The 22,227-nt window shown below is 39.6% G+C and overlaps 2 protein-coding genes across 3 annotated transcripts; one reads left to right on the plus strand and one right to left on the minus strand.

The window, feature by feature from the left end:
* Positions 1–6,175: 6,175 nt before the first annotated feature.
* On the minus strand, positions 6,176–13,039 carry LOC132393402 (tRNA methyltransferase 10 homolog C-like). Its single transcript, XM_059968560.1, has 3 exons — positions 12,902–13,039; positions 12,580–12,768; positions 6,176–10,936 (listed from the first exon to the last, which is right to left on the minus strand). Exon 3 carries the CDS (start codon positions 10,853–10,855, stop codon positions 9,563–9,565), a length of 1,293 nt encoding a protein of 430 aa, XP_059824543.1. The 5' UTR covers positions 10,856–10,936; positions 12,580–12,768; positions 12,902–13,039; the 3' UTR covers positions 6,176–9,562.
* A 2-nt stretch (positions 13,040–13,041) lies between these two features.
* On the plus strand, positions 13,042–22,085 carry txnl4b (thioredoxin-like 4B). 2 transcript variants are annotated; one of them, XM_059968562.1, is made up of 3 exons: positions 13,042–13,308; positions 19,266–19,417; positions 21,058–22,073. In XM_059968562.1, exons 1-3 carry the CDS (start codon positions 13,177–13,179, stop codon positions 21,221–21,223), a joined length of 450 nt encoding a protein of 149 aa, XP_059824545.1. In that variant the 5' UTR covers positions 13,042–13,176; the 3' UTR covers positions 21,224–22,073. The 2 variants fall into 2 exon arrangements, with proteins under 2 accessions (XP_059824545.1, XP_059824544.1); XM_059968561.1 differs by lacking the exon at positions 13,042–13,308 and adding an exon at positions 13,331–13,779 and having other exon boundaries at positions 21,058–22,085.
* Positions 22,086–22,227: the final 142 nt, after the last annotated feature.

The following is a 22,227-nucleotide window of genomic DNA, read 5'->3' on the forward strand; positions in this document are numbered from 1 at the left end:
TTTGACCAAATCAAACTGGCAGTTAAATACAAACAATCTGCTTGAGGAATTCAGCAGATTGACCAGCATCTGAGATGAAGGGTGGGGTAGGAATTGTCAATCCCAAGTCAAAACTCTGCACTAGATCTGAATAGAAGCCAGAAGGAAAGGAGGAAAACTTGAAATTTGGTATATCTTGAAGAAACTGCGATGGAGTAAAGAAGCATTTGTTGGAATCTGGATTAACAATATATTGGAGGAACTCATTGTAGTTGAGCAGTATGGGGTGGCAATGAATTGTTGACGTTTTGGGTTCTAACTGCATCATGGTTCCGACCCAAATTGTCGTCAAATTTTTCCTCCTGCACCCCGCTCTCCTCCCCCCCCCCCCCCCCCCCCCCCCCCGTGCTTCTTAAGCTGAAAAGCTGTTCCAGTAGATTGTTCAAATTAGCAATTAGCCATATTAGATTCTATTCGGTCAGATTCAAAACTGAATTATACCAAGGTGAACAAATCTGTGAAAGATGATGAGCATATTAATACTCTAACAGTATTAACATGAAATCCATATACAAATGCTGGAATGTTATTCTCCCCACTGATCCTACTTTGCTTTTCAGTGAAGTTATGCCGCTATGAAACTTCACCGTGATTCTTTCACAGTACTAATATCACTTTAAATGCAGAAGCTGAAGTACAGAATTCGAAGTATTTGTAATACAATGGCCCTGGTACTACTGGTCCTAAGTAATGCTGTTTTTTCCAGAATGACTGCCATTCCCAAAACTTGAATATGTTGGAGTGTTGCATAGTTAAGAGATTTCTGATGGTAGTCAGTTAAGCAGTCTTATCTCTGACTAATTATCCCCATATTACCTTTTATCTACAAATCTGGTCTTCCACTCTGGTTGAGGTCTCTGAACTTGTATTTTATGTAAGTTTCATCTAATTTCTCAGTTTATTTTATGACAAGCTACCACCAACATGTTGCCTGCTGGGCCAGAGAAGCTAACACACTCTACCTCTTACACCACCAAGAATGCTTTACTGTGCCATCCCACACCCACATTTTGGCAAATCCCATCACTTGACTGTAATTCTACTCCCAACATAAAGGCCGAGACTGGAACCAGAGTAATAGGGCTAAGGATGGGGTAACAGTTGGTATACAAGCAGATGTGGTCTGTAGTGATGGATGGACCGGCTGATGGGGAAAAAATTGCAGTTAGTGGGGTGAGTCGCAGTGTAACATGACAGAATTGAAAAGGGTGACAAATGGAGGAATGAAGGTGCTATATTTGAATGCATGCAGTTAGAGATTATCTTGCAGCGCAGTTAGAGATTGGCAGGTATGGTGTGGGCATCGTCAAATCAAGAAGCTTGTAGTTGGGAACTTAACATCCAAGATACACATTGTATCGAAAGGACAGGCAGGTAAGCAGAGGGGGTGATGTGCCTCTGTTGGTAAAGAATTAAATCATTAGAGCTGACATTATCGGAAGATGTAGAGTCCTTGTCGGTAGAGTTAAAAAACTGCAAGGCTAAGAAGACCCTGATGGGAATCTACAGGCCTCCAAACAGTAGCAAAGATATGGGATACAAAAGGGTAATGATACAACAGTCATGGCGGGGTGGGGGGGGGGGGGATTACAATATGAAGGTAGATTGGGAAAATCAGGTTGGTGCTAGATCCCAAGACAGTTTGTTGAATGCCAATGAGATGACTTTTTAGAGGAGCTTGTGGTTGCCCCTGCTCAGGGAAAGGCTATTCTGGATTCAATGTTGAGAATTGAACAGGATTTGATTGGGAGCTTAATTTAAATGTACCCTTAGGAGGCAGTGATCATAATATGATAAAATTCACCCTGCAATTTCAGAGAGAGAAGCTAAAGTCAGACAAATCAGTATTACAGTGGAATAAAGGGAATTACCGGGTCATGAAAGAGGAGCTGGCTAAAGTTGATTGAACAATGGTTATGGCAGAACATCAATGACTGGAGTTTCTTAGAGCAATTCAGAAAGAGCAGGATAAATACGTCCCAAAGATGAAGAATTATTCTAAAGGCATGATGGGGCAAACATGGCTGACAAGGGATGTCAAAGACAACATAAAAGTAAAGGACAGGCATGTAACAGCAAAAGGCAGTGGGAAGTTAGAAGATTGAGAAACCTTAAAAACCGACAGGGGCAACTGAAAAGGCAAAAGGAGGGGAAAAATGACATATGATGGTAAACGGGCCAATAATATCAAAGAGTATACCAGAAGTTTTTTCAGATATATAAAAAGAGAGGTGAGAGTAGATATTGGTCCAGTGGAAAATGATGCTGGAGAATAGCAATGGTGGGGTAATAGTAGTAAAGAAATGGTGGACAAACTGAGTAAGTAATTAGCATCAGTCTTTACCTTGGAAGACACAAGCAGTACGCTGGAAGCTCAAGGGTTTTGGGGCAAAGTGAGTGCAGTTACTAGAGAGAAGGTGCTAGGGAAGCAGAAAGATCTGATGTAAATCAGATAGACTCACCCTAGGGTTCTGAAAGAGGTAACTGAAGAGTTTGTGGAGGCATTTTTCAAGATTCACTAGATTCTGGCATGGACCTGGAGGACTGGAAAACTGCAAATGTCACTCTACTCATTAAGGAAGGAATGCAAAAGAAAGGAAATTATAGACCAGTGAGCCTCACCTCAGTGGTTGGGAAAATGTTGGAGTCAATTGTTAAGGATGCGGTTTCGGGTTACTTGGAGGCATATGATAAAACAGGCCAAAGTCAGTAAAGTTTCTTTAAGGAAATAACTTGAATGACAAATCAGTTGGAATCCTTTGAGGAAATGACAAGCAGTATAGACAAAGGGGAATTGGTGGATGTTGCATTCTTGGATTTTCAGAAGGCCCTTGAGAAGGTATACCATTTGATGCTGCTTAACAAGATAAGAACCCACAGTGTTACTTGAAAAATATCAGAATGGATAGGAGATTAGCTGATTGGCGGGAGGTAAAGAGTGGGAATAAAGGGATTTTTTTTTCTCTGGTTGGCTGCCAGTGACTAGGGGTGTTGCAGGGGTTGTGTTGTGATTGCTGTTTATGTTATGTGTCAATAATTTGGATGATGGGATTGATGGCTTTGTAACCAAGTTAGCGGACAATACCAAGATAGGTGTAGGGGCAAGTAGTGTTGAGGAAGCAGAGAGGCTGCAGAAAGACTTAGACAGATTAGGAGAATGGCCAAAGAAGTGGCAGATGGAATACAATGTTGGGACGTGTATGGTCATACACTTTTTGGTAGAAGGAATAAAAGTGTAGATTGTTTTTGTGATGAGGAGAACATTCAAAAATCTGAGGTGCAAAGAGACTTGAGAGTTCTTGTGCAGGTGTCCCCAAGTTAATTTGCAGGTTGAGTCATTGTTGAGGAAGGGAAATGCAATGTTAGCATACATTTCTAGAAGACAAAAATATAAAAGCAAGATGTAATGCTGAGCCTTTATAAGGCACTGATGAGGCCACACTTGGAGTAATATGAGCAGTTTTTGACCCCTTATTCTCAGAAAGGATGTGTGGACATTGGGGGAGGGTTTAGAGGAGGTTCACAGGAATGATTCCGGGTAAGAAAGGCTTATCAGATGAGGAGCATTTGACGGCTCTGGGCCTGTACTCCTGGGAATTTAGACCAATGAGGTGGTATCTCGTTGAACCCTATCAAATGTTGAAAGGCCTGAAGAGAGTGGTTGTGGGGAAGATGTTTCCTACAGTAGGGAGTCTTGGACCAGAGGACACAGCCACTGAATAGAGGTGCATCCATTTAGAATGGAGATGAGGTGGAATTTCTTTAGCAGAGGGTGGTGAATCTGTGGAATTCATTGCCACAGGTGGCTATGGAGGTCATCATTGGGTGTATTTAAGGTGGCTGATAGGTTCCTGATTAGTCAGGGTGTGGAACATTACAGGAAGAAGGCAGGAGAATGGGATTGGGAGAAAAATTGGATCAGCCGTAATGAAATGGCAGAACAGACTCAATGGGCCAAATGGCCTAAATCTGCTCTTATATCTTATGGTTATATAGTATGGTCAAGGGAGGCAGGATGGTGGTGGTGGGCGGGGCAGGGGTTACAGTTATAGAACTGTTCTAAATCAGTGGACTGGACCATATTCAGAGATTCATCTTCAAATCTGAATGAATATTCCACGGGTGTCACCGACTTCACCAAGATCTGCATGAATGAGTGTGTGCCTTCAAGAACATAATGAATCTTCCTAAAGTGAATGAACTGTTAGTTCCAGTCTGCTGAGGGCTGAATCTTTTGTGTTCAAGACTAGCAATCCAGACTCCTTGATAAGTCCAGATAAGGCCTAAGGAAAATTGTTGTGAGGGCAAAATGACAGTGTGCCTGATGGGGTATTGAAAATCTGTTCCAACCAATCAGCCGGAGTGTTCACAGACATCTTCAACCTCTCACTGTTGCAGTCAGAGTTTCTCACCTGCCTCAGAAGAACTGGCTGAGTTTCCTGAGCAGGGACTTGGAGCTTCTACAATTTCCCTACCAGACTGGGGTCTTTCCATCAAGTAGTCCAAGATCCAGTTACAGAGAGGAGGGCTGAGTTCCAAGCAAGGACTTGGACTCACTGCAAGTTGCCTATCACTACAATAGCTCTACAGCAGATGCAATCTTACATAGCTCTCCACTAGGAACACCTAAACAATAAAATATATGTCAGACCACTGTTTATCAATTCCAACTCAGTGTGCAACACCATCATCTCCTCACTACTAATCAACAGACTTCAAAACCTGGGCCACTGTCCCTCCCTCGCAACTGGATTCTTCCTTATCAAGAGAACGAAATAAATGCAAATAAGTAATAACATCTGAACAACCGTCATTAACTTCAGCGTTGATGAGTGCATGCCTTTGGGAACATATTGAGTCTTACCAAACTGCAAGTCCTGGATGACCCGTGAGATTCGCAGTCTGCTGGGGTGATCAAGACCAGCAATCCACAACCCTATAGTGAAGCTGTCTAGGTTTCGACCAATGAAAGGTCACCGTGAGAATGCAATGAGTAAAGATATGTTTGGAGAAAAAAGGGTGCAGAATTTCATGAAATGAACACCTCTTCAACTGACGAAGGGTCTCGGCCCGAAACGTCGACAGTGCTTCTCCCTATAGATGCTGCCTGGCCTGCTGTGTTCCACCAGCATTTTGTGTGTGTTGGTTGAATTTCCAGCATCTGCAGATTTCCTCGTGTTACCCTGTTAAGCACGGGGGGGGGGGGGGGGGGGGGGGGGGGGGGGGGGGGGGAGGGTGGTGGATCGATCATGCTTTGGGCTTGTGTTGCAGCCAGTGGCACAGGGAACATTTCACTGGTAGAGGGAAGAATGAATTCACTTAAATACCAGCAAATTCTGGAAGCAAACATCACACCGTCTGTAAAAAAGCTGAAAATGAAAAGAGGATGGCTTCTACAACAGGATAATGATCCTAAACAGACCTCAAAATCCACAATGGACTACCTCAAGAGGCGCAAGCTGAAGCTTTTGCCGTGGCCCTTACAGTCCCCCGACCTAAACATCATCGAAAATCTGTGGATAGACCTCAAAAGAGCAGTGCATGCCCAAGAATCTCAGAGAACTAGAAGCCTTTTGCAAACAAGAACTGAAAGACTTTTCGCTGGCTGCAAAAAGTGTTTACAAGCTGTGATACTTGTCATAGGGGTTGATACTAAATAGTGACCATGCAGGGTGCCCAAACTTTTGCTTCTGGCCCTTTTAATTTTTTGTTATTTTGAAACTGTAAAAGATGGAAATAAAAAAGTAATCTTGCTTAAAATATTAAAGAAATGTGTCATCTTTAACTTTATGCCTTTTGGACATCTTTTACTTGCCTAGCTGTTCACAGTAACAGAAATTTTGACCAGGGGTGCCCAAACTTTCGCATGCCACTGTATAACCAGGCAATAAATGCATAAAAAGCGTGCAGGCATAGTCCAAATTCTGTTATTGTTCAGACCAAACATCGCAATGGGGAAGAAATGTGATCTAAGAGACGTTGACCAGGGAATTATTGTTGGTCCCAGATGGGGTGCTGTGAGTATTTGAGAAACTTCTGATCTTCTGGGATTTTCATGCACAACAGTCTCAAGTTTACAGATAATGGTGCGAGAAACCAAAAAAAAAATCCAGCAAGTGGCGATTCAATGGTCGAAAAAGCCTTTTTAATGAGAGGTCAGAGGAGAATGGCCAGACTGGTTCAAGCTGACAGTTGATGTTTAAGTTTATTATCATCTGACTGTAGGTGTATACAACCAAATTAAACAAAGTTCCTCCGGACCACGGTGCACCCACAAAACATATATTACACACATCACATAAAACAAAATATTACCGTGTTAATAATATACAATTCAAAACGTAGTGCGTAGCCCACTGTCTTAGTGATGCCAGGGTACTCATTAGTCTCACAGCCTGTGGAAAGAAGCTGTTACCCAATGTGGTAGTTCTAGTTCTAAAGCTTCTGTACCTCCCTCCTGATGGTAGTGGGTCAAAGAGATCGTGGGATGGGTGGTAGGATTGAGGCCACCGAGTGCAGGTTTGGGTAAAGTCCAGCCAGTTGACAAAGTTTTACCTCAGCTGTTCAACAGATTTGGCTTGTCATTTATACACAGCCCTGCATCTTGACTGTAACCAGTCATCAAGGAGCAAGACTATTTCTAGTTATTGCTACAGGTGAATCCACCAGAGTGGGGATTTTTAAACCTGGAGTCCACAGTCCCCTTGGAGATCTGTGAAATTGGATGGGAAAAAAATTATATCTTTCATTTTCACTAACCTCTAAATGAAACTTAGTATTTCCTTCAATTATGAATGTAGGTTACAAACCAATGTTAGTAGTACCTGTGATTTTATCACCAATAGAAATCAGATATTTTTGTATCACATTACAAATATCTCAAGATATCATTTATGACACACTCATCACTACTTCAAAATGACAGTAGTTATTAGACCCACCACTAGCTTGAACATGATCACAATCTTCCTGTCCACAGACACTTGTGCAATGTAGCTGGCCAACTATGGGGCAGTCCTGCGCCTAGTGTCATTCAGTCACCAAACGGTGAAGTTGTGTGTTCTCACATTTGTGATCCAGACACCTACATTGCTCTCCATTACTCCTTATCTACATTTGCTTGTTGATCAATGCAAGCAAGGACGTGAGTCATTTTTTATTGTTTGTTAAAGTTGTGCTAAACTGGAAAGTCCAAATGAGAATTCTTAACTCTGGGTAGTGCCACACAGCCTTTTGTAATATGACCTTACCTCTGTAAACAACAGAATGAGACATGCTGAGCCAGTACCAGGCATTCCTAAAAACGCATCAACCATCAGAGCTGTAAAATCAGATCACGTGCTTACCGTGCAGAAAAAGTGCAAGCAATGGACAGAACCAAGCGGTCTGCACCTAATAGATCATATCAGGTGCAGCAGTACTGCCAGATGTGAATGATTATAGAGAATAAATGGCTAACAGAGGGCAGGTTCATCAACATCTCCACCCTCAGTGATGGCAGGTCTGATTGTAATGTGGAGTGAGGGATATGTCAGGCCACGAGGATACAGCTAGTAGAAGTGTACATTTCTACAGCTGTTGATGGTCCTCAGTGCCTTTAAATGCCCAATTTTGAGATCCAAATTGTTTCTATCACACTTGACGCGATGGTGGTCCCAAACATTAGCAGGCATAGAGTTGCACAAGGCTGCAGATGCTGGAATCTGAAGACTGAAAATAATATAATCTGCTGCAGGAACTCTAGAGGTTGACAGCCCATTTTCCTGTACAGGTTGAGCTCTTGCAGAAATCTGTATTTTTTTAAAATACATATTAGAAACCATTTTCACATGAAGAAGGGGTTGTGTGATTGTCACTCTTTCCAATTCTGTCATTGACAGATGCATCTGCAACAGGTAGATTGGTGAGGACAGGGTCATCCCTTGTACTGGATCACTCACTACCTGGCAGGTATCTCACCTGAGAACACACAAAATGCCGGAGGAACTCAGCATGCCAGGTAGCATCTATGGTAAAGAGTACAGTCAATGTTTTGGGCCAAGACCCTTCAAGACGGGAGAAAAAATGATGGGGTTGGGGGAAGAGAAGGAAGAAACACAAAGTGATAGGTGAAACTGGAAGGGAGGAGTAAAGTAAGGAGTTGGGAAGTTGATTGGTGAAAGAGATAACACGAGGAAATCTGCAGATGCTGGAAATTCAAACAACACACACAAAATGCTGGTGGAACACAGCAGGCCAGGCAGCATCTATAAGGAGAAGCATTGTCGACGTTTCAGGCCAAGACCCTTCGTCAGGTGAAAGAGATACAGGGCTGGAGAAGGGGAAATCTGATAGAATAGGACAGAAGGCCATCGAAGAAAGAAAAGGGGGAGGAACACCAGATGGAGAAGATGTCCATGCCATCAGGTTAGAGGCTACCCAGACAGAATATACAGAGTTGCTCCTCCAACCTGAGTATGGCCTCATTATTAGTAGAGGAGGAGTTGGAGGGACATATTGGAATAGGAATGGGAAGTGGAATTAAAATGGGTTGCATTTTAATTTAAAATCTGACAGCTTTTCTTTTTGATATTGAGCTAGTTCAATTTTAGTGATATACATTTTAATCTCATTACATGTTTACTTAATTACACATGCTTCCATTCACCAAAACACTGGCAGAAGTGACCACAGTGTGGTCTCCTTAATGTTGCACCATCTTCTCTTGGATAACATTTTTTATATCTAATACTACAGCAAAATGTCTACAAGAAATAAGTTTTGGATTTCCTATGCGTGTATACCTATGTTTTACAACATCAGATATATATTGCAAAAATTGGAAATTCTCTTTTTTTTTGTATGGCTGAGCATATGTTGTGTATTTTATTTGTGCTTTCCAGATGTTAATCATTTGCATTGAACAACAATCAAAGGAAAGAACCCTTATTTTAGTGTCATCAATTAGAAAGGAATTAAGGATAAATATTATACCCCTTGCTCTTTCCTTAACCAAATTAACTATTTGGAGAATACAGAACAATTATGCTCAGGGGGATAACATTTTTAATGTGTTCTTTTATCACCAATAAATTTTATGCAACATTTCTTTCCTCCTATGAAACATTTGGCATTTTTCTGATTGTTCCTTGACCAAGCAGGTCTTCAGGTAACAACTATTACTGGGGTCCCAGCTGGACTAATGGGGCATCTTAACCAGCTTAATCCTATCCTCATTAACAGTAAGAACTACATGGCAGCATGTCCTGCAAAAATCCTTAAATCAATCAGCTAACTCAAATACAAAACTGGAATTTTCCAGTTATTTATTAATCAAGGAGATAGGCACAAATTGTTATTGTTATAGTTTACCTGCCAATTGTTTATAATAAGTGCACGGAACAGGGGAAGATGTGCTTTAAGATTATATTTTTATCATTTTCAAAATTTACATTATTTGACAGGAATCCATCATGAAAATCGAAGAGAATCAATAAAAGTAATTCTTGTAGTAGAATCAGTATTTAAAATATTTTCGGGATTTTTAATCTACATCCATCCACCATTGTTTTCTTATACGAAGATTTGCATCTGAAGTTGACTTTTGCCATTTAGCTTTCTTTTCTGGTTCATTATTATTTGACATATGTTGTTTCCTGATTCTACTACTGTATCTTTGTTGTGATGGGACTGACAAAAAACCTTCATGTTTCCTTTGTGGAACAAATTTGAGGGCCTTGTGCCAGTTGCCAGTTTCTTTCACAGTCAACAAAATGTTGATCATTTGATTCAACGTAAGATTTTTTGCACCGCTGTTCCAGTTCAAATACTCATCCAAAGGAAGACGTGCAGTTGCCAACTTCAAACGTTTTGCATTTGCAAGAGATAATCCTGTTTGGATTGACTTATCAACAATTGATCCAATGATGTAGACTTTATCATGCTGAAATGTGTTCAGTACAAAAGGAGAATCTGCAGTTAAATACACAAGCTTGTCTTTGGGAAAAATGTCAATATATGACTCATGGGTTGCCGTAATTAAGAGATTATGCCAAGCATCTCCATAGCGTTTCAAAAGCTCTCTATGATAGCCGCCATCTAAGCTAAGGTTACAGAAATGCAAGTGAAATGGGTCCAAGGATCTCCTGTTGCATCCTTCACCTTGCATCAGCTGAGAGACAGTATTTTCCATTTCTCTACGGTTCATGTAGTGTTCATAACTCATATCGAACACCAGTGGCTGGCCAAATATCATAGATTGGGCTGCCTTCCAATTGTACATTAGATCAAAAGACCGTTGCCATAATTGTAAAAGAAAAGTATTCTTTAATGCAGCTCCTTCCTCACCTTTGACTTCTTTCTGTAACAGCCTTGTTTCTTGCTTTAATTTTTGTTTCTCTTTTGTGGCTTTCTTTTTCCCTTCCTTGATTGCTAAATACTTAAGATACTTTTTCTTTGCAGATTTAGTAGACAGTTCTTGAAATGTTTTTAACTGTTCATCCGTTATGTTTTCTGGAACAGCCTTCCCAGCTAATTGCCACATTTGAATTAGTTCTCTTGTGGCAGCAAGGGATGAGTCCCCAAGGTCTTCAGAGGGTAATTGTTTGGAAGCTTCAGTTGTAGTGTCTCTCAGAACAGTCTTCCAAATATCTAAATCTATTTTGTCAGGCCTGACATTATTTTCTTCAGTCCTTGGACATGGCGAAAGAATCAGGCTCCTGGTGTGGAGCATAAATTGTTGCCTGGCCAAACATGCTTTAGTTTTCACCCATGTATTTACTTGTACACTGCAACGTCTACCAAGGGTTTGGAAGAGATGGGTAACCTGCAGCCACATAGTACAGTATACTGAAAGAACAAATTCCTCTAATCCAAATAATCAATAATGTCCAAAGAAATCCAAGCACAATATTTAATCCTGTAATTAAGACAAAAGAATTAAGAGAATTACAGAAGATATTTCCAAATTAAGTCACACCAAATTCTTGCTACATCTTTTGTTTGAAATACAGTGCTCTCCACTTCTTTAAAATCATACATTTATAGAAGTATGGAGATTGTTACATTAAATTCTATTGAATGTGACCTCCCTTACAAATGGTGATTTTTGAATTGTGACATGGCAGAACACCTTTGTTTAAAAGGTAGCAGAGCCTCATTACAGCTACCTTTATGCTTATAGCCAATATGTTTGTTCTGAAAAATTAAGACATTGGGAGATTACTTGGAGCATGCTTGGTGGGTGGGGGGGGGGGGGTACTGATGCCTTTTTTTGCTGAAGTTGGTGGGGGGTGTGGATGATCATTGCTTTGCTGCTGCTTGTGCGTGGGAAGGGGGAGTGGGGGGCTTTGGGGTGCTAACATTTTTACTGATTAAAAAAATTTTAGATCACTGCATGGGAAGTCGTCATGCATGTCCTTCACAAAATCATGAGCAGCGTTGATCTCCACAAACATGTTATTGACTCTGATTCCATCTCCACCAATCTCACACACTGGATGTTCCAATATGAGAAATTGGCCATAGTATCCCTCACACCTGCTCCATTTTTCAGCACTGGTGATGCCATGCTTTGCCTGTCTGTGGAAGTGGAAGCTTTATAGAGGGTGCGGAGGAGATTTACCATGATGCTGTCTGGATCACAGAACACGTCTCTTGAGGAAAGGCTGAGCAAGCAAGGGCTTTTCTCTTTGGAACAAAGGAGAATGAGAAGAGACGATAAGAGATGTAAACGCTACTGTGGTGTAGCGGTTAGCATAATAATATTACTGCGCCAGCAACCTGGGTTCAGTTCTGCCACTGTCTGAAAGGTGCTTGTACATTCTCTGTATCACTGTGAGGGTTTCTGCCAGATGCTCTGGTTTCTTCCCACATCCCAAAGGCATATGGGTAGTAGGTGTAATTGGGCAGTGTGGGCTCGTTGGGCTGGGAGGGCCTGTTATTGTGCTGTATCTCTAACTAAATAAGAGAAGGCATAGATAGTGTGCGCCTTTTGCCCATGGCGACAATGACTAACACGAGAGGGCATACTTTAAAGGCGAAGGAGGAAAATATGGGGGTGGGATATCAGAGGTTTTTTTTAAAATAGACAGAAAAAGGTCGGTGCATGAAGCGCACAGCCCGGGTGGCGGTAGAAGCAGATGCATTAGATAAGCACATCGATTAAAGTAAAATGGAGGCTTATGAGGGAGGGAAGAGTTAGGTTAAAAGGTTAGCTATGTTGCATTCTAGAAATGTATCGCTCAACTCAGAACGGACTTAATGATTGCACAGGCACAATACCGGAACTTACTGTACTGCATTTGCTTATAGAAACCCGATTAATTTAAAATACTAAATGCAACAAAACTTCACGATTGTAATGGACCGACGACAAATTGCATTCAGAAGGTGGTGACATGCCAAAAAGCACAGAAAAAAATCTAAAAGACTCGATGAATATTTCTGTCAATTATCCGGCATTTGTTTACTACGTTATCATTCACATTTTAATGAAAAGAGTAGAAGGCGCCTTGCTCAGAAACGGAGTCTATATTTGCATGAACAAAAATCATTCCGAACCTGTTAGACAAATGAAGTTCTGGCTGAGAGTCTGAAATGAAATTAAGAGCCCAAAACCTGGCCGGATGTCAACCCATGAAACCCTCTCCACTTCACGTGGTGCCTGTCCGTCCCTTTCAGCTCCCCTTCTTTCCGCAAACTCTCCTCACGGTCAAAACAGCACGTTACACGGAAAATCTGGCAGGTTCTCTTGGGAAAAAAAACAAAATCAGCGTTTCATGTTAACTATGGAATTGCTCTAGTAACCTTGTGTAATCTGCGACAGATGCGTTTAACTAAGAACCGTAATTAACAACACACACAAAATGCTGGAGGAACTCACCGGGCCGTCATCAGCAGTTCTTATTTAACAGCAAAAATATGATAGAGTTTATATGCGCGCAAGCATTTTTAAGAAATTTTATATTAATGTAGTCGTGGAATAGGCTATTCCTGATTGCGTGAAAATCACTTTGATCGAATTCCCTTGAAATGTGTTCCCGGGGAATGATTTTGATGCCGCCACGGATTAACATCCGGTTCGATTAGTTCCCGCCCGGTTACTGAGAGGACGCTGTAGTAACTCTTCATTTCAATTAGCCTCCTAGTACTGAGACTATGAGCTTGTTCCTGCCAAAGTTACAAACTAAGAAAGATGTCGATCATATTATAAAGACTGTGGCGGAGAGGGTGCTGGTTCTAAGATTTGGCCGCGATCAGGACCCGGTCTGTCTGCAACTCGATGAAATTGTCAGTAAATTAAACAAAACCATTTCTCTTGTCGTATAATGTACGTTGTCACGGCAATGCAGTACTGTGGGAATGTTGAATATGCGGTCTATCAAACAAGACCATTGGGAACTTTCGTGGAAAATGGGTGCAATTACTCAAAATACTAGAATCACAGAAAAATAAGTAATCTGCTTTTTTGTGCCGCGTTGCAGCATAGAGATATTTTAGTGATGGCCGTTATTATTTCAGAAGTGATTTTTTATGTATGAGATTTGAGGATTATTGGCAATAATAAAGCACATTCATCTGATGTCCAACTCCCAGTCAGGTAGGCCAGTTTATCTGTCTACCTGGAAATGCCAACGCGCAAGTTTTAAAATTATAATCGTTTTCGGACTCCTTTGTGGCGTCATTCTTCACTGTCACCCATCTTGGATCCTCGTACTTAACCAACTCTGTTCATTTTCATTAAACATGGCTTTGTGCGTGGTAAGTCATGTCTAACCAATCTTAAGGTAGTTACTAGGAAAGTTGATGAAGGCAAGGCTGTCGTGTTTTTACTGATTTGACATGGGCGGTTCGTCAAGAAGGTTCAAGTCACTTGGCATTCAAGATGAGGTAGTAAATTGGCATAGCAGAAGTCGTCAAAACACTGGTTGTAGATGGTTGCCTCTCTGGCTGGAGACCTGTGCATTGTATTGCGGCCGCAAAGTTAACAAATTTCATGACATATGCCAGTGATATTAAACCAGATTCTGATTCTAGTAAATTGGACCAGCAAATTTGTGGATGACACCTAGATCGGGGGTGTAGTGTACTTCAAGGAAGACTATCAAAGCTTGCAGTGGGATTTGGACCAGCTGGAAAAATGGAATGAAAACTGACAGATGGTATTCAATGCAGACAAGTGCACTTTAGGAGGATCAACCAGGTGAGCTGGAGGGCACTGAGGTGTGCAGTAGTATAGAGGGATCTAGGAATACAGGTCCATAATTCCTTGAAAGTGGCGTCACAGTTAGATAGGGTCATCAAGAACTTTTGGCACATGGGCCTTCATAAATCAATGTATTGAGTACAAAAAATTGTATAGGATGATGGTGAGGCCTAATTTGGAATATTGTGTGCAGTTTTGATCACCAATCTACAGGAAAAATGTAAATAAGATTGAAAATACGCACAGAAAATTCACAAGGATGTTGCCGGGATTTGACCTAAGTTATAGGAGAAGATTGAACAGGTTAGGACTTTATTCTCTACAACATAGAATACTGAGGGCAGATTTGATAGAGGTATATAAAATTATAAGGGTATTGACAGAAAAAATACAAGCAGGGTTTTTCCACTGAGATTGGGTGAGACAAGAACTAGAGGGCATGGGTTAAGAGTGAAGGGTAAAATATTTAAGGGCAATATGAGGGAGAAATTCTTCACTCAGAGGGTGGTGAGAGTGTGGAATGAGCTGCCAGCACAAGTAGAGAATGCAAGGTTGATCCCATCATTTAGGAGAAATTTGAATAGGTACGTGGATGGTAGGGGTATGGAGGACTATGGTCCAGGTGCAGGTCTACGGCACTAGGCAGATTAATGGTTCGGCACAGACTAAATGGGCCAAGGGGTGTGTTTCTGTGTTGTGCTTTGCTATGACTCAATCCATCCTGATTTTAATAATTTTGGCATGAATGCCTTCAACAGTCTCAGCACCAGCCTCTGGGATTCCCTCTGCTCACTTTTTTAGTGCTCTCAACAGAGTCTTTGAAGACTGCTCCTTGACAATGTTTTTGTGGTCATCTCAGTTAACCTGCCTTACTCCTTTCTTAACTATAACACTCTTTACTCTCACTATAAAAATAGTAGTGGGAGAGAGAAGGAGAAATTCTGACCTGTTAGCTTAACATCAGAAGCAGAGGAAATGCTGGAGCCCATGTTGATGAGAACAGGAGGGTATAATAGGATTGAACAGAGACAGCATGGATTTATGAATGAAAAATTGTATTGGACTGATCTATTAATGTGAGTAGTTGAAAGGATAATGGGGGGAAGGTGTTTGTGATGTATTTAAATTTTAGTAAAAGTGAATTACTCCCTTTAAATGAATCTATCTATGATAATATTCCTTTTAAAGTTATGGATTCTTTTAGATATTTTGGTGTCATAATTACTAAAAAATGTAAGGATCTTTATAAAGCCAATTTTCCTCCTTTAGTGGACTCTATGAAATACTCATTTAGTAGATGGAGCCCACTTACATTTTCACTTGTTGGTCGTATTCATGTAGTTAAAATGATTATTTTACCAACATTTTTTATTTTTGTTTCAGAATATTCTTGTTTTCTTGATTAAGAAGTTTTTTGATCAGATTGATTATTATTCTATCTTTTATTTGGGATAATAAAAGACCAAGAATTAGTAAATGTTATTTACAAAAGTTGAAAAAGGATGGAGGTCTCGTTTTGCCTAATCTAAGAATGTATTATTGGGCTGTTAATTTGCGATATATTGTCTTTTGGTTATATTGGGGTAATAGGAATGATCAGCCAATTTGGGTAGACCTGGAACTGAGAGCTGTGAAACAGTTTTATTTAACTTCGTTATTAGGAGTTGCTCTGCCTATACAATTAGCTAAAAGTTGCTCATTTAAACCTATATCCTGTGGTTAAGCATTCTTTACAAATTTGGCTCCAGTTCCGCAATTTTTTTAATCTTAAAAAATTTAAACTTTGTAGCATAATTTATTGTAATTACTTTTTTAAACCTTCCTGGAGTGATCCGATTTTTTTACTTTGGAAAAATAAAGGTATAAATTCTTTTTTGGATTTATTTAAAGAAGGCAGATTGATGTCTTTTGAACAATTAGTCGATAAATATTCTCTCTCGTAATCACACTTTTTTACAATATCTTCAAGTCAGACATTTTATACAAAAAATATTTAAGTAATTTTCCTTACATATTGGAGGCTGACTTGTTAGATACGATTATGAATATGAACCCTTCGTTAAAAGGTTCTATTGGAAGAATTTATAATTTATTACTACATTGGGATCTTAAGTCCTTTACTTAAGATTAAACAGGATTGGAAGAAGGAACTCAATTTGACTTTTATATGGGAGGATTGGACATGGATTCTGAAGCTGGTTAACTCCTCTTCGATCTGCGCTGATCATTCACTGATTCAATTTAAAATTGTACATCGTTATCATTTGACGAAGGAGAGACTTTCTAAAATATTTCCCAATGTTGACAAGTATTGTGATAGATGTAAAACTGAGATAGCTACACTGACACATATGTTCTGGTCATGTTCTATATTAAAACAGGTTTGGACGTCAGTCTTTTCGACAATTTCTAAAGCACTCAGAGTCAACTTACAACCTAATAAATTGACTGTGCTTTTTGGAATAATTCCTCTAAATATCCATGGTATTTCTGTGTCTGACCAACATGTTATTGCATTTTTACATTGATAGCTAGGAGGGCCATCTTGTTGAAATGGAAGGATATATCAGCTCCTACTTTGACACAATGGTTCTCTCAAGTGATGCTGTATCTTAGCTTGGAGAAAATTAGAAGTCAAACCTTTGAACCTTTATTTGATTTTGAGAAGAGATGGGGCTCATTTGCTCGTTATTATCATTTCAGTTAACTGATAGATTTCCTCCACGATCTAAGTGTAATTTTTTTTTCTTGATGTATCTTTCTTTCTTGATGGCAGCTTGATGTTTATTTCTAGAAGTTTTCTGTATGACGCATGGCTCCGGGGTCGTACCTCCAATGGGTTTCTCTTTTTTTCCCTCACTTTTCTTGCTTAGTAGGGTTTTTTTAAATTCACAAAAATTTTCAATCTTTAAGATAATTTCGTTTTTTGAGGCATTGTAAGTGTTGATACTTCAATGTACCTGTGTTATTTTTGAATAATAATAATAAAATGATTTGAAAAGAAAAAGAAATTTTGAGGTGGTTTTTGAACTGGTCTCACACTGAACAGTGATCACCAAGTTTAAAAAACGTGGAACTGGGATAGCATGACATAGAATGGCAACTAGTTTACAGACAGGTTAACGAGGGCTTAGCTGAATTAGGTGATTTGATTCAGACTTTTGAGATCCTGAAATGTCGAGACTGTGTGGAGTTGGAGGAGGTGTTTTCTCTTGTAAAGCTAGTCTAGAAGAGAGGTTCCCAACCTTATTTTATGCCATGAAGCCTTACCATTAACTGAGGGTTTATGGACCTCTGGTCTAGAACTACGGGTCACTGTTCAAAAATAAGTAATTGCCCACTTAAGATAGGTGAGGCAGATATGGATGAAGCAAACAAATGTCATATTTCCATGTTTGCTGATCCAAAACTAGTTGGGATTCTGTGTAGGGAAGAAGCTGTAAAGACGTTGCACAGGGATATAGGCAAACTAGGCGAGTGAATAAGATTATGTAAGATGAAATATAAGGTGGTAAAATTTGAGGTCATTTATTTCAGAATAGTGGAGTATTTTTAAATGACAGCAAGTTTGGAAGTAATGGTGTTCAAAAGGCCCAGTAGAGTCCGAAAGCAAATGTAGGTACAAGAAGCATTTAGAAAGCAAATGGTACATCATTTTGGCCTGTATTGTGAAAGGATTTGACTACAGCTTCATTGCAATTATTTACTGTCTTCGTAAGATCACACTTGGGATTGCTGTGCATCGTTGAGGTCTTCTTACCTAAAGAGATATATTGCAAGAGAGGGAGGATAATGAAGATTCAGCAAAGTAGTTCCTGCACTGGCAAGTTTGGTCTATATACTGTAGAGTTTAGAAGAATGAATGATAAATCAGTCATACAGAATTCTTACAAGGCTTGATTGTGTGGATGTTTCTTCTGTCTGAAAATCTAGAATCAAGGATCCTGGGTTCAAAATAGGGGAGACACCATTTAGGATAAGATGTAGAGAGAGTTCTTCACACAGGTGGTAGATCTTTGCTATTCTCTACCTTGGACAGCTATGGTAGTTCTTGTCAAATAATTCATTGAAAAGAGTTCTAGATATTAAGAAAATCAAGGGACAAGATAATAGGGAGAATCCAAGAAAACTGAACAGGGATAGATAAAAATGATGATCTTGACAGATGCCAAGACTCAAAAAGCCAGCTGGTGTACTCCTGGTTCTTACATTCTTGTTTCCTGGCATCAGCTTTGGTTTAGTATCCCACTTGGGAAACTGCTGAAATATTTTACTAATTAATACAATAGAAAGGAATTGTTATTGATACAAAATTTAGGCCATAATTTATGAAAGAATCTGCTATTAGTTTGACTTGACCTTATAGATTTAGGGTTATATAAAAGTTGCTTGGGGCAAGGATATTGATGGAATTTTACCTCAGCAGGCCATCAGTAACTTGTTTTGTGAAAGGAAAATGATGGTTAAAATGTTTTTGCATTCCATTAGCATATCATTGTTAACCTACAATACCTGTCATATATCAACACATTGCTTACTCCTTCAGGGTGAGGGAAGATGTTTTTGAAATGCCTGTTCTCAAAAAGAGCATTTTCTGTTCTAAAGGCAGTTCTTTTTAATACTCTATGAAGCAAACTTCCAGAAAGTTTTCACAATATTTGAAGCTGCTTTGTGTTTAAGATCCCCTTTTCTACAATACCTTGTACCCCCAACTCTGGATATTATCTTATTTTGTAATATTCAAGTACAACTCAAGATCAATTTTTCTCACTCGTGAAAGCCAGAAATCATTGGCAGCAGTAGGCAATTGGCTGAGCTTATTAAATATAAACTGGAAAGAACAAAATTGTAGGAGTTATCTGAAATTAGGATATTAACCCAAATTTATTTTAATTTACAAACTAGTAAGCATATCTCCAAATGAAACCAAAATAATCCATAGTTGAGAAACTTGTTTTTCTAAAATGCTTTCTAAGGTAGATGTGTCACTTCCGATATTTTCTTAATATAACATTTTATTTTTTTTTCATTATTCTACAAGCTTTCAAAGACTGCTCATGATCTGAGTAAAATGGCAGCTATTTACCTCGTGGATGTTGACTGTGTGCCGATATATACCCGCTACTTTGATATCAGCTACATTCCTTCTACAGTGTTCTTCTTCAATGGCCAACATATGAAAGTGGATTATGGGTAAGATATTGTTTCTACAATTAAAGTATGGAGGTGCAGGTATAATAATTGAGGCTTCCAAGTTGCATTATTGAATGGGAGAAACAGTTTATAAAAGGATATCTGCTTTTCACTTTCTCTTTAAGTTAACAGTCTTGTCGGTTACACTGTAGTTTTTGTAATATTTTTCAATAACTAGCTACCTCTAAATCCATTGCTGTAGTTGAAGATTACATTTGCATTTGCCCACAGTAGGTTTTATCCTCCAAAGCCTTGCTTATTGAAGTACCTGTCAAAATACTTTAGTAATTTTTTCTGACTCCACCTCCTCAGCAGAATGTTCCAGATATTAACTACCCTCTGTAAAGAAAAATAATCCTCAGATCACCTTTAAAATTCTTCTCACCTTTAACCTATGACCTTTGCTTATGAAACCCTAACACAGAAAAAGGGGTGTCTACCTTCTCTACCTATGCCTCTCAATCATATACATTTCAATATGTTCTCTCCCATAGCTAAAGTCTTCCAATCTGGCAACATCCTATTAAATATTCTCTCCATTTGGCAATACTGAGATTGTGGGACAGGTCCATCAGTACTGGTACAAAAGTAAAAGAGACAAAATGGTGATAGGAAGACCCAAAAACTGAGGATGATCACTGCACCACAACATTGATGGGTGTCTCTTTCAGCAAATGTTGCTTAACTGGATGAATTCTTCTAGCATTTCTGGTTTTGTTTCAAATTCCAGCATCTTCAGGGCTGGAAACGAAGGGGGAAGATGCCAGAGTAAAAAGGTGGTGGGAGGGAAAGAAGGATAACCAAAAGGTGATAGGTGAAGCCAGGTGGGTGGGAAAGGTAGGGGCTGGAGATGCAGGAACCTGATAGAGTGGACCATGGAAGGAGGTGGGGACCTAGGAGGGGGTGTAAACTGGTAGAGAAGAGGTTAAAGGACAGAGTGGGGAATAGAAGAAGAGGGGAAGGGTATTTTTTTTAAACCAAAAGGAGAAATTGATATTCATGCCATCAGGTTGGATGACACACAGCTGGAATATAAGCATCTTCTCTAACAGCTTTCTGACACTGTTCCTTATCTGGGTTTTGATGAAACACTTCATTGCATGTAAACAAAGGGATAAGATTAGTTTTACATTCCACTAGAAACTTCATAACCATGGTATCAATTGCATTCCACCTCTCTTTTATCTTTATATTCTAATTAACTCCAAACTGAGTTTTCTTCCCTCTGTTAGCTCCATCAAAAGCCCATCCACTTCCCCCTTTAACATGTCTGGTTCCACCATTCTATTGATATCTGTTACTCAATCCTCATTCAGTTTGGATTTAACTATTTTAACTATTCTAATGCTCTGTGGAATAGACTTTCATCCCCTATCCCTTGCCTCAATCAACTTCATCTATTCCAAAATTTCACTCTTAACCCTAAACCTATCCTTTTGTTAAAATCATGTTAGGCTATGCCATCCCACATATTTTTACTTTCAATCACAAGTTTCCATGGCTCTGACTATCTTTAATGCCTTCAGCCTTATTCTCTCGAGTTCCTTCAGTGTCTGCTTACTTGTTCGTGAAGTGCTTTGGATCATTGTAAATTGTGGACACAATAGCAAACTCAAGTGTTTACTCTTTTTTTTTTTAAGGTCTCCAGACCATACAAAGTTTGTTGGGTGTTTCAAAACCAAGCAAGACTTCATAGATTTAATTGAAGTAATATTCCGAGGAGCAATGCGTGGGAAGTTAATAGTACACAGCCCTATTGATCCAAGGAACATCCCAAAGTATGACCTCCTTTATCATGGCATCTGAATGCACCAGCTGGCTGTTGAACTTTACAATTACTTCATGGAAACAACTTTGGTGATTTGTAATCAAATACTCCTCAGACAATGAGGAACTTTGAAATGTTTGTTAAATACTTATCCAGTTCTTGCAATTAATCAACAAAAGACTTGGAAGAAATCCACAAACAGCACTTTCCAGAGCTTCTGCTCCACAATTGTTTGGAATTTCACAATCCCAGAACTCCAGACCTCTGCTGATTAGAAAAGTTGCTGCCACAATTTGATCTTTGGAGAAATGATTCACGTACTCTGGTTATTGAATTTTTTTGTCAGCAACGTGATTTCCTTATTCTTGAAAAGCAAAAAAAAAAGCTACACAAGTAGCTTTGGCATAACTTGTGAAATAAAACAAAATGCTGTAAGTAGCCTGTCAGATAGCATCTATGAAAAGAGAAAAACTGAGCGAATGAATTGCTAGTTCTGATCAGGCAGGAAGGCCGGTTGTCTTAAATCAGTGATTTAATGTTAAGTCCTAAAATGGCAATGACTATAATTTGTTTCTTGAACTTAAAAGACCAAAGACAGATCAGAATGGGAATGGGACAGATTTAAAATTACAGGCAACAAAAGCTCAGGTCACCACGATGATTTGAACAGATGTTCTGTAAAGCAGTCACACAATTTGTGTTTCAATCATAAACAAGAGAAAATCTGGAGATGCTGGAAATCCAAGCAACACAAACAAAATGCTGGAGGAACTCAGCAGGCCAGGCAGCATCCATGGAAAAGAGTACAGTCAACGGTTCGGGCTGAGACCCTTCATCACGACTGGAGAAAAAAAGATGAGGTGTCAGAGTTTAAGGTGGTGAGAGCAGAGGAAGAGCTACAAGGTCATAAATGAACTGGGAGGAGGGGAGGGGTGAAGTAAAGAGCTGGGAAGTTAATTGGTGAAAGCGATGCTGGGCTGGAGAAGGGGAATTCTGATAGGAAAGAACAGAAGGCAATGGAAGAAAAAAAGGAGAGGAGCAT

Source organism: Hypanus sabinus, chromosome 4 (assembly GCF_030144855.1).
Source record: "Hypanus sabinus isolate sHypSab1 chromosome 4, sHypSab1.hap1, whole genome shotgun sequence".
NCBI lineage: Eukaryota > Metazoa > Chordata > Chondrichthyes > Myliobatiformes > Dasyatidae > Hypanus > Hypanus sabinus.